Source organism: Pipistrellus hanaki (assembly GCF_964339955.1).
Source record: "Pipistrellus hanaki genome assembly, chromosome: 7".
NCBI lineage: Eukaryota > Metazoa > Chordata > Mammalia > Chiroptera > Vespertilionidae > Pipistrellus > Pipistrellus hanaki.
The window spans coordinates 15,855,780-15,869,167 of record NC_140509.1 but is presented as its reverse complement, the minus strand read 5'-3'; the positions used below and the strand labels follow the sequence as shown (position 1 = coordinate 15,869,167).

General features: G+C 47.2%; 1 protein-coding gene across 1 annotated transcript; it reads left to right on the top strand.

The window, feature by feature from the left end:
- The first annotated feature begins 1,774 nt into the window (after positions 1-1,774).
- Positions 1,775-3,669, top strand: LOC311625510 (uncharacterized protein C6orf141). The gene has a single exon (XM_084889858.1). It carries the CDS (start codon positions 1,871-1,873, stop codon positions 2,435-2,437), a length of 567 nt encoding a protein of 188 aa, XP_084745984.1. The 5' UTR covers positions 1,775-1,870; the 3' UTR covers positions 2,438-3,669.
- Positions 3,670-13,388: the final 9,719 nt, after the last annotated feature.

The window sequence follows — 13,388 nt, the reverse complement described above, 5'->3', positions numbered from 1 at the left end:
GTGTGGGGCCGCCTGACCATGGCTAGTTGCAGACCATTATTCCATTGTGTGTGGGGTCACATGACCATGGCTAGTTGCAACCATTAGTCCATTGTGTGTGGGGTCACATGACCATGGCTAGCTGCAGTCCATTATTCCATTGTGTGTGGGGTCACATGACCATGGCTAGTTGCAACCATTAGTTCATTGTGTGTGGGGTCACATGACCATGGCTAGCTGCAGTCCATTAGTCCATTGTGAGTGGGACTGCATGACCATGGGCCATGTGCGGGAGCACAAAGGGAGCGCCACAATCCCAAAATCACAAAAGTCCCCAGAGCAGCAAGAGGAACGAAGGGCATGTACTCCTTCATTCAGGGGATTAAACTGTCCCAAATGTCCTGCCCTTACAGTGGCCACGCCCACTCTGGCCAATGACTTTTTGACAGCAAGCACCTTCCCTATGCTACCCCAGCTTTACTGGACATGCTCCTGCTCCCCTTTGTTGGGCCCCGGGGAGTGTGAAGTTGTAGCTTCCTGGTGAAGCTGCCCAATAGACAAGCCTATAGTGTCTGGCCTTTCCTTTGCTCCTTTCCTGCTGTTAATAACTAGTTAATTACAACAGGATCGCTCCTCCCTTAGTTTGTTGCAAAGAGTGGAAGAGTTTTAAATCTAAAAACCCTCAAAAAACTTCAGTGAGCTGTGATTTACCAGAAACCAGTCCAAGGTCAGGCCTCAAATCCGCCAGGTCTGACCCAGGTTTTCTCATCGACCACACTTTTCCTAATTCTAAGTCCTGGCAGGCTACTTGGTCCCACCTATATGGGCAAACATTTCTACCGCTGCTGTATTTCTTCTAAGGCAGAGAGGAACACTGAGCAGTGTCTAATAAAACCGAACCTAAGAATGGACGGGACATCACACACCCATTTTCCTCTTCGCTAGCTTCCACCTACCTCCGGCGGAGATTAGTGTGGCAGAGGGGATCGCAGTAAGCAGATGCCAACAGCACACACATAAGAGCACACACATCCATTTTCCAACTCTGGCGTTAAAGAGAGGGGACTGGGGGAGAAGGGGACGGGGGGGGGGGGGGGGGGGGGTGCTGGTGACGGGGGGGGGGGGGGGGGAACAATATGAACACATCATAAACCCTCAAGAAGTTCATTTAGCGCTTTGCTTCCCTTTGGTCAAAGGCACCAAGGCCCTTCCTGGGAAGCACGCTGACTGTCACCAGAGGGGAGACAAGTGCAGCCCAGTCCCACAGTCCCACAGAAGGGGGACCAGCAAACCGAAGCCCTCTCCCACCGGCGTCCCCTTTCCCAGTCTGATCCCTGGATCGACATTCGGTTGCCTAGGCCCAGGGTGGGGTGGGGGGTGGGGAGTGGGGTGGGTCCGAGTGGACAGGAGCCCTTTTTCAGAAGAATTTGATGAGGTCAGATCACTTTTCCAGGGAACTTCCTCGTTCCTGCACCAGGAGGCGCGTCCTGGGAGCTACTAGGTCGGCCAACCCCGAGGTGCGCAGAGCGGGGTGTCCGCGCCTCGGTCCCGGGGGATTCGGGGGTGGGGGTAGGGGTGGGATGCGAGGAAAGAGGGGCCGGAGCCAGAGCCAGAGCTGTGGCCTCGGGAGATCAGGCTTTTAGTCTCTAAATGGCTGCACGCGGGGGGAAGGAGGCGAGGGAGTGGAGGGAGGGGAAGGAGTGGCGGGTCCGGTCCCAGGTTCGCCCCAGCCGATCACCCCCAGCTCCGCGGGCGGGACACCCCGGGGGCGGAGGGGGCGGGGGCGGGGGCGTGGCCACACCCGGGCGGCCGGTCCCGCGCTTCCCGGGCTCGGACGGATGGACGGACGGACGGACGAAGTCGGCAGCGGAACCGGGGACGGCGCCGGCGGATGAATGAGCCTCCGGCCGGGATGGGGGCCCCGCGTCTCCGCGGAGCTGCGCCCCCCGCGCGCGCCCCCCTCGGCCTGGGGCGCGCCGAGCTCTTCCTGCGCGAGACGGGCCCCCCCCGGGCGGCGGGCACCCCGAGGCACCCAGAGGTGGCGGCGGGGGCGAGCGGCAGCGCGGGCGGCGCCCCCGAGGCCCTCGGGGCCGGGGAGGATCTGGACTCCGAGTCCCGGGTGCGAGAGAAGGTGCTGTTCCTTCTCCACCCGGAGCGCGGGCAGCGGGCTCGCGAGGACCCGGCGCGGGAGGAGGGCGCGGACCGGGAGGCCCAGGGGTGCCCTCCCGCTCACTCACCCCGGGAGACGCGGGCTCCCCGCGCGGCGCGGCCGCCCAGCGTGCTGGTGCGGGTGGAGGACTACCGGGCCACGGAGGAGGTGCAGCTCACCGAGTGGGCGCGGGGCTGCCTGGCCACCCGCACCGCGGAGCGCGCCGTGACCGTGCTCACCTTCCGCACCGGCGGCGACGCGGGCTGCGGAGAGACCGACTTTCCTGGGCCACGAGGCCCCAGAAGGTGAACCGAGGAGGTGAACCAGGAGGGGAACCAGGAGGTGAACCAGGAGGGGAACCAGGAGGTGAACCAGGGAGCCGGAGCCGGAGCGATGTGCGGGGCGGGGGGTGAGTGCAGATCTTCGGGAACCGAAAACGCTCCTCCCGGAACCCCCGCCCGCAACGGACCGACCGCAACCGAGGACTGGCCGCGGGGCTGGCGGTGCTGGGAAAGGAGAATTGTAAGCAAATACTACCTCTTTGTGACTTCATTACTGTGAGGGTCTCAGGCCCGCGTCGTTCGGAAGGAGCGGGTGTTTTGAAATTAACAGAATGCGGGGCTTTTTGAAATAAGATGATCTGTTGTTCATTCCCATATTGCAATCCCCCTCACTCATCTGGTTTCCGCTAACCCGCTTTCTCTTTAAGACTTCAAAGCAGGACGTTTTATAAAAGCTGAAAAAGTAAAACAGAGCAGCGAGCAAACAGCGCTGCCTTTCTGCTGGTGTGTGCACTTTTTTCTGCTTTCGCGGTTCGGTGTTAGGGAGAAGGCAGAGGAGCTGCGAATGGAGCTCCCACGGGGAAATGCCACTTCAAGGAGCTTTACCCCGAAGTGTCCATTTTAGGCCAGTGAAAAGGCTTTGCATCTGAAAATGTTGATTGTCTGAATGTTTAAAACACCCAGATAAAGCTTCTGATCTGAAGGTGGAAATGTATAGTTTGCTATAAAATGACTGTATATATTTTCCATGTCCAGGGTTATTTTATTAATAAGCTATGTAGTCAAGACCGTTTGATGCTGTTGAAGACACATTTCTTCTGGTGCTTTGGAAAGAATTAATTTTTATTCCACTTATTCCTCTTTTTATTAAATTCCATCTTTATTATCCCTTTAGTAGCGTGGTGTGGTTTGGGAATCTGAGGAGACAGGCACCCCCTCTGGAAATAGACTGCTGACTGGCAGGACTGAAGGGCAGGTATTTGGTTACCGAGAGAATTCACAAGACAAGGGGACTTGGCTTTTGAGGGATAGCTGTTCACAGTGTCCCCTACCTTACTGGCCCCTCCCTCTCTGCCCCTTGTTTTCAGTTTAGAGCTTGAAATGCCCTCAAATATCCTCTGATCCACGTCTTGCCTCCAGGCAGACAAGACTGGGAAAGTATGTCCCTATTTTATAGATGAGCCAGCCGAGGCCTAGAGGTCATGTGACTTGTGTAGGTCACAGCTGGTAAAGCATCTTCTTGCCAAATAATACAGGTGGCTGTGCAACCAATAAAACTATTTAGGGACACAAAAATTTGTATTTCATGTAACTTTCCAATGTCATGAAATGTTATTCTTATCATTTCTTTCCATCTATTTAAAAATGAAAGGACATTGTTAGCACACTCGCCCTACAAAGCGGTGATGGCCTGATTTGATCTGTGGGCAGTTGTTTGCTGAACCTTGTATGATCGGTCATAAAACTCAAATGATAAAGGGCTTTCACTCTTTGATGTGTAGCAGAGTCCCTGGCATGAGCTCAGGATACTCAGGGCGAAATTTCTACTGAAATAGTGAAGCATTTATGGGTAAATTGGATGTAAATGTAACTAGCATGCACTTTCCTTATATCTACGTGCTATTCCCATAATTTTAGATAAAACTGCACTGAGGGAGGCAAGGATAGGATCATCTCTCTCCTCAAGGCTGGGGATGGCCTTTAGCAGGTCTTCGAGGAAGTCAAGGTGATCTTGGGTTTTCCAACTCACGTTCATGAGAAGTACTGGCATCACCTCGACGTTCCCAAGTCCTGCAGGCCTGTTGGCTGAAGAGTCACCACTAACAGTGCTCAGGCCCAGGAGCCCCACACTTGAGAGAGGAATTCAGGGCCTGAGCTCATCTGTGTGCAAAAGTGCCTGGTGGGTAGAAGAGGAAATAAAGATCCTTATCTCCTCCCACCCCACCCTCAGCAACCCTGCTTGCCTGTGAGGTTCACCTTGGCTGATAGATTTCAAACCCGAGTTAGTAAATTTGGTTGTGAGTCCTGGTATGCGCCACGTGATAGAGCATTGACTAGTCAACAAGAAAAGCCTTTTTATTTTTAAAAAATATATATATTTTATTGATTTTTTACAGAGAAGAAGGGAGAGGGATAGAGAGCTAGAAACATCAATGAGAATCATCGACCAGCTGCCTCTTGCACACCCCCTACCAGGGATGTGCCCGCAACCAATGTACATGCCCTTGACCAGAATCGAAGCTGGGACCTTTCAGTCTGCAGACCGACGCTCTACCACTGAGCCAAACCGGTTTCGGCAAGAAAAGCCTTGCCAATCAAAAACAGCATCATTTGGTTGTCTTTATGGAGATCTGTGTGCCTGTGTCCTTATTTGTTAAGTAGGGATAATAGATTCTATCATCCTCATAGGGGTTTTCCCCCCTAGAGTTAAGTTAAATGAAAAATACTTAGAACAATGCTTGGCATGTAGTGAATGATCAATGTTAGCCATTATTATTATTATTATTATTATTATTAGTGTTATTCTTTTTAAGTATGTTCTTATTGATTTTTAGAGATAGAGGAATGGAGAGGGATAGAGAGATAGAAACATCGATGAGAGAGGAACATCACTGATCAGCTGCCTCTTGCAGGCTCTCACTGGGGATCGAGCCTGCAACCCTGACCAGGAATCAAACTGGCAACCTCTTGGTTCCTGGGTAAACACTACTGCTGAGCAACACCAGCTGGGCATTCATGTTATTGTTATTTTTGGCTCACTTTCATCCTAAACAGGTGTCAGTCTTTTGTTTAATGAAATCAGCTGAAGGCATACAGCCCAAGAAATCATTTCGAACTCAAAACCAGTGGTTTTTATTCGCTCTTCTCTCCGTTGCTGAAAGAAGACTTATTTCTAGCTTTTTCCAACACTTAAAGAATCAGTAAATACATTCCTTAAATTCCTTAGAAATGACCCCATCTTTGTAATAAAAATTCACTCTAAGGGTCAGAGACCTACTGTGGACCATGCTTGTGTCTTCACACACTGCTTAGCCCCTGGGGCTGGTAGGAGCTTTGAATTCTTTCTTTGGGACCTGTCAGGATCTTTGTTTTCCCTCTGGGACTCAAAATCTGATGCTGTACAGTTGTAAGGGAAAAAACAAAAAACAGCATGGGCACAATTAAATTTCCATTTTACAATATTTCCTTTCTTTTAAATGTATTTACTCAACTCAGCTCAACTCCATTTGTTGGGATAAGGGTCTGAAGGTCTGGGCAGTTCTTACTAAATACTGTTCTTGCTAAAGGTTAAAACGGAGCACAGTATTTTGTAGGAAGGGCTGTCATTACAATCAGCTTGACAGGAACCCAACCTGATAGGTGCAGCCAGCTGCAGAGAACAAAGCAATAGGAATTAACCAAACAGTGGCCATAAGCAATGGCTAAGTCTCCCTTTTAGGGAGGTGAGTGTTTTATGTGGCTCCCATTTCCTGTACTTGGTACAAGTAAATACAGCTACCTAATGACTGACGGGATCAGCCCAACAACACACAGTAGGTCCTCGGGGTATGTGGGAGATCTGTTCCTATGGCACAACATAGCGATTTTCACTGGAAGTCGGAACTCCCCTGCATAATAAGCACCTACATCACTCACATGGAGCACACACACAGCAGCAATGAAGTGAAACAGTAAAAATAATCTAAAAGAAAGATAATTCCTGACCTTTACTTGTAAGTAATAAAAAATATAAAGCACATATGTACATACGTCAAAATGACGGAACTTTTTTTTTTATATAAACAAATGGGAGATGGCAACGTAACCACAAAAGACGTATGTCGAGTCCAAGGTAACCTGAGGACTTGCTGTGTATGCATACTCCATAGACACAGACAACAGGGTGGTGATGGCCAGAGGGAAGGGGGCGGGAGGGCTGGGTGGAGGTGGGCAAAGGATGAGGTGGGGAGAAATAGGGACACCTGTCATAGTAACAATAAAAATAAATTAAAAAAATAAAACTAATGACAGCCATGTCCAATGGAGCACCCCAAATAGTGCACCTCCCCCAACACTTTCATCCAAATGTGTTGGTTATTTTTAGCTCTTTTAAGTAAAAATTCTTTTTAAAGCGCTTACCAACCTCCCTGTTAAATGCCTGCAATGTACTTACAGATTTCCTAGTTTAGACAGATGTCTCCCTGATAGGAAAAGGAGAAAGTGGAAGTGCTGTTGAATTTGCTTCACAGGTTTTCCTGATCCCAGCAAACTCTGTCCGGGGAGGAGCCTATAGAGCAGTGTTTCCCAAACTTCTCTCATGATGAGAATCACCTGGTGGAGTTGTTAAAACACAGATTCCTGAATCCCAACTAAGAAGTGCTAAACTAGAATTTTTGGGAACATATAGGTAAAATTGCATACCTAACTTAGTGCTCTGTATATAACATCTGTCTTAGAGCACTAGTTAAGTATACAATTTTACCTATATGTTCCCAAAAATTCTAGTTTAGCACTTCTTAGTTGGGATTCAGGAATCTGTGTTTTAACAACTCCACCAGGTGATTCTCATCATGAGAGAAGGTTGGGAAACACTGCTGTAGAGTATTGCCATTCACAGTCCTGGGATAGGATCAAGTGAGACTCGGCCATCATCAGTGCTAAGATGGCTGAGAACGGCTGGGTCTTGACCCTTCGGTCTCACCTCCACTCACTGAAAAGTGTGACCCTCTATAATAAAATCGTCTTAGGCGGATGAATCCCAGCAAGGGCTCCCCGAAGCCACCTGGCGCTCATTATGTTAAGTGAAATAAGCCAGACAATGAAAGAAAAATACACATGATCTCCCTCATTTATGAAAAATAAAGAACAATATAACCCGATGAGCAAAAAGATAGACACAGCAATAAAGCACCGAGCAGACTGTCAAATTACAGCGGGAAGGCTGGGGAGTGTTGGGGGGGGGGGGGGAGGGGGAGATCAACTGAAGGACTTGTATGCATAAAGCACAACCAATGGACACAGACACTGGGGGGGGGGGGGGGGGCGGGGCGGGGCGCGAGAGGTGAGGGCATGTGACAAGGGGTAGGGGAGGCTGGGGGAAAGTCTATAGGGGGAAAAAGGAGATATATGTACTACTATATGTAATACTTTAAATAAAAGATTTCTATCACACACACACACAAATGGTAAGACAGTATCACAGTCACATAACCACCATGGGTCGGGCAAGTGTCAACCTCTCTCAGAACCTCTGTCCACAACCTCCATCACTTTTGAGATTCAATACATGACTTGCTACTGAGAAAGAGAGAGAAAGCTGCAGAAAAATTGGAGGAAATATTTTGCTAGGGAAAAGAAAAATAAAAGAAAACAAACTTACCCATGACCCCACATCTCTTTTCATAATTGGTATGTTTCCAGTCTGGTTTTATTGCTTTTATTCTGTTTCTTATATGTATATGTACACTTTTCTGAGCATAAACTAAAATCTAAGTATTATCTTTACACAAACTAATGTATGCTGATGCTTTTCAAGGTGTAGTCTGTGAGCCTGCAGCCTGGACATTCTCAAGAAAGTTTAGAAATGCGGCATGTCAGGCCCCAAACCCCGATCTGCCGAATCAGAATATGCAGCTGACTAAAGCCCTAGATCAGTGGTCGGCAAACTGCGACTCGAGAGCCACATGCGGCTTTTTGGCCCCTTGAGTGTGGCTCTCCCACAAAATACCACGGCGAGTCTATTTTGAATAAGTGGCATTAGAAGAAGTTTAAGTTTAAAAAATTTGGCTCTCAAAAGGAATTTCAATTGTTGCACTGTTGATATTTGGCTCTGTTGACTAATGAGTTTGCCTACCACTGCCCTAGGTGATTCACATTAAAGTTTGAGAAGTAACAATCAATATATACCAGACTTCACTCTTGTAATCTCTAAACGTTAAAGATTGACATTACAATGTATGTATTTCTGTATCCCACTTTGTCACTTGTTAAAAGTTTTTATTTTTTTCCTGCATTCATTCCCCCTGGTTAACAATGCTGTGTAAATAATACTTTATAGAATTATGAAAACATTTAGAGATTACAAAAAAGTAAAGTCTGGTAGATATTGATTTGTGATTTGGCAAAGAAAGCTCTAAAAAGCCTTATAATTTTTAAAAAGGCCATATTATTATAAATTTTTTCCTAATAAAACATTGATTGATGATGAGAGTTAGAACTACAGCTATGTGGGGCTTAAAGACAGATACAGAGGAGAATCCAAGATGGCTGCTCGGGTAGGCAACTAGCCGCAGCCGCACACAACAATTTTAATAAAATACAACTAAAATATAAAATGGACATTACCCAGAACTACAGGAAAGTCGACTGACTGGAAATCCTACAACAAGAAGCAAGGAGAAAACCAGAAGGAAGCGCGGAGGAGCTGTAAAAGCCTAAGGTACGGAGACACGTGGCGCGCGGAGAGGACGGAGCCGGAGAGGAGGGAGGCCGAGTGCCTGGCGGGCGTTCCCTAGCGGAAAGGAGATAAAACTCCGACTGTGCTGGGCCCCTGACTGCTCTGAACCTCAGTTCTGGGCCAGACCCCGGGGACTCAGGCTCAGCCATAGGGAGCTGGGCTGTAAGTCGGAACCCCGGGGTAGCGGAGAAAGGAGGTCCCGGAGGTGCGCACACAGCGCGCAGAGAAGGGACGGCCGACTGTGCCGCGGGATTGCCCTGACGGGAAGGAGACTGGGGCTCCAGACTGCTGTGAACGCCACCTCCAACTCCACTTCCAACTGAACTGAACCCCAATACCGGGCTCATTGTGGGAGAGCATAGACTGTTTGGCAGCAGGCGAAAATCGAGGGCACCTTTCTCTCAGAGGCGCCGGCAGCGAGCACTGAAGGACCCGCATAGGGCGGGGCTGACGGAAGCCAAAGCTGCAGGCTCCACCCTGAAACCCCGTCCCATCTGTAACTGCGAAATGCGACAACAAAATAGATCACAAACGAAAGAAATGGAGGACAAAAAGCGTCTGGATATAGAGTTCAAATCTACGCTTATAAGGTTTTTCAAGAATTTCCTAGAAAAGATGGATAAGGCCTATGAGGATATGAAAAGAGATCAACTAGAATTAATAAGGAGTCAACAAGAAATGATAAGGGATCAACAAGAAATAAAGAATACATTGTCTGAAATAAAAAATATTCTACAGAGTCCTAAAAACAGAAGGGAAGATCGCAAGAATCAAGTCAAAGATTTGGAACATAAAGAGCCAGAAGACACTCCTCCCCAGAAGCTAGAAGGCAAGAGAATCCAGAAAATTGAAGATAATGTTAGAAACCTCTGGGACAACTTCAAGCGAACCAACATCAGAATTATGGGGGTTCCAGAAGATGAGAGAGAGCAAGATATCGAAAACATACTGAAAGAAATAGTGACAGAAAACTTCCCCTACCTGGTGAAAGAATTTGACTTACAAGTCCAGGAAGCGCACAGAACTCCAAACAAAAGGAATCCAAAGAGGACCACACCGAGACACATCATTATTAAAATTCCAAGAGCAAAAGATAAAGAGAGAATATTAAAAGAAGCAAGAGCAAAGAAGGTAGTAACTTATAAAGGAGCACCTATACGATTGTCAGCTGACTTCTCAACAGAAACCATGCAGGCCAGAAGGGAATGGCAAGAAATATTCAAGGTGATGAATAACAAGAACCTACAGCCAAAAATAAGCTACCCAGCAAAGCTATCACTCAGAATCGAAGGCCAGATAAAGAGCTTCACTAATAAAAAAAAGCTAAAGGAGTTCATCACCACCAAACCAGAATTATATGAATTGCTGAAGGGGGTTCTTTCAGAAGAGAAAGTAAACAAAGATAAAAATTATGAACAACAAATACGTAATTATCAACAAGTGAATCTAAAAACCAAGGAAATTAAAAAAATCTGATGAACAATATTAACTGTTGAATATAATAGAATCAGAGGTATGGAAGGGGAGTGAACTGACGATTCTTGGGGAAAAGGGGAGAGGGGGGCGTGGGAAGAGACTGAACATAAACTGTGCACCTATGGATGAGGACAATGGGGAGAGGGGAAAGGGCAGAGGGTGGGGTGGGAACCTGGTGGAGGAGAGCAATGGTGGTGGGGGGGGGAAGGAACATTTGTAATAATATGAAAAATAAAAACTTATTAAAAAAAAAAATAATAAAAAATAAAGACAGATACATATGTTCTGAGAAATGCATTTTCACATTGCAGGCATTTTTATGTTTGTGTGAACATAGAGTGTGCTCACAAACCCACATGGTCAGCCTACTACACACCCCTGGGGGTAACAATGGTATAGCCTATTGCTCCCAGGCTGCATACCTGTGCAACTTGTTACGGTACTGAATACTGTCAGCAGTTGTAACACAATGCTAGGTATTTGTGTATCTAAACATAGAACAGGTGCAATAAATACACAGTATAAAATAGAAAAGAGGGTACACCTGTGTAGGGCACTCACCATGAATGGAGCTGGCAGGACTGGAATTGGCCCTGGGTGAGTCAGAGTGAATGGTGAGTGAGTGCAAAAGCCTGGGACAATACTGGACACCATTGTAGCTTTTATCAGCGCTGTACACTCAGGCTACACTACATTTATAAAACAAAATGAGATGAAGTCAAGCACAAGAGAAAATAATGCAATCGAAGAGACATGCTAAACACAAGCTGTATGATGAGGCTTTTCATTATGAGTAGAAAGAGTATGCTATAAAGTAATGATCAAATAGCCAGTTTAGCTCAGTGTTTAGGGTGTCGCTCATGGACTAAAGGGTGAAGGGCATGTACCCCGGTTGCAGGTGCAATCCCTGGCCCCTGTTGGGGCAGGTGCATGCAGCAGGCAATCAATCAATGTGTCTCTCACACCAATGCTTTTCTATCCCCCCTCCCCCTGCCCCCTTCCACTCTCTAAAAACCAATGGGAAAAATGTACCGGGATGAGAATTAACAAAAAAAAATATATAGTAAACACAAAAATAAGTAACATAGTCCATGTTATCATTACCAAGTATTAGGTAGTGGACATAATTGTCTGTGCTGTATTTTCGTGCAGTTGGCAGCGCAAGAGGTTTGATTGCACGAGCAACATCACAAACCCATGAGTAATGCTTTGCAGTATGACTTCAGGATGGCTACCCAGTCACCAGCCAACAGGAGTTCTCTCTGCTCCATTATAACCTTACAGGACCACCAACTCACACGTGGTCCCTCTTGGTGGAATATCTTTATGTGGTACATGACTGAACTTCAGAAATGTGCTTCTTTCATTATCTAAGAATGTGAGACAATACACACACACACAAAAACGCCCTTAGGGAAGGAGGGCAACAAGTCACTAATGAGAGCACAGTTGCCACCGTTCAGCAGGCCAGCCAGGACGTGTCAGCACTTGCAGTAAATTGCTAGGAGGTGGGGGAAAGGTGGAACCTGAATTTCAATCAACTGATTCAGATAAGAACACAAAGGCTGTGACTGCTGAACATCTGGACATCGTACAGCTCTACTCTCCTCTTTCGTTCGAGCAAAAGGCTTGGTGGCTTCTCCAGGTAAGAAAAGAGAGAGCTCCGTGCACTTTGGGAAGATATAAGGAATTACAACCAGCTCTCAGGCATCAGGCAGACAGTAGGCAACAAAACAAGATTTGGTTACTTCAAAGCAAGGCACTAATTTTGCATTCTAACTCTGCATAAAATGGACTTCCGAGAGCTTGCAGGAGCCCATAGCCTTCACTACGGAGGACAAAAACACTCAGAGCCTGATACAGGAAGGGAGTCGGTGGGCAGCACTTGTGCTTGACTGGGAGCAAAGGCAGGCAGGGCAGTGGGAAGACTCCAGAGTGACTGAAGTGACCACATTATCCTCAGCTTGACTTACAGTTAGGCAGGTTTCTTAGTCTGTAGGCCCCTGACCGCCCTTTTTCCTACAGCATTTACATAAGAAAACTTGCAGGTATAAATGCTTTCTCTGCCCTTGGAGATGTAAATCTCCCAGCCTCTTGGAGTGTCTACAACCTAGGAGTGTCTTTCTTAAGGTCCTGGGAGCCGCCTCTTTGAAAGGTAATCAAGAAAGATCATACCTAGCTCTAACCGGTTTGGCTCAGTGGGTAGAGCATTGGCCTGCAGATTGAAGGTCCCAGGTTCGATTCCAGTCAAAGGCATGTGCCTTAGTTGCAGGCACATACCTGCAGATTGAAGGTCCCAGGTTCGATTCCAGTCAAAGGCATGTGCCTTAGTTGCAGGCACATACCCAGTAGGGGGTGTGCAGGAGGTAGTTAATTGATGTTTCTCTCTAATCGATGTTTCTAACTCTCTATCCCTCTTCCTACCTCTCTGTAAAAAAATCAATAAAATGTATTCTTTAAAAAGAAAGAAAAGACCATACCCCAAACCTCACAGGAGCCCAACCTTCTTAAGCATTCGTTAGCAAACAGATGGCTTACTGACACTGGCCAATCTCCCCTAATGGCTTTCCAGTTCTCTTCCAGGAGCTCACTCCAGTGCCTCAAAACCCCCCACCTTTTGTGTCAAAGGGGTTGAGTTCACTCTCTCCTATTGCATAGTCTTGAATAAAGTCTGACCTGTTTAACTCTGGTGTAATTTTCCTCTGACAATAGTGAAAAAGGAAGGCTTAGCGTATGCTCTGATAGTATGGGGAGCTGGAGGTTAGTTTGGGGCTTTCTCCGGTGGGTCCTGAGTTGAAAGGGTGCGGTCAAATAGGGAAGCTGGCAATCAAATAGGGAAGCTGGCATCAACCACATCCTAATCTCTCTGGGCTGATTGCAGCAGAGGCTATAGTTTGGCTTCCCAGGCTTGTTGCTCCAGAGGTTGTAGGTCAGAGTTCTACAACATGACAAATAGTATCAGTCTCATAGGGTTTTCCTCTAGGAGTACGTTAAAAATACAATGCCTGGCATGCAAGAAATATTCAAACTTAGCTGTGATTATTGTTCTTTAGTTCACTTTTCATTC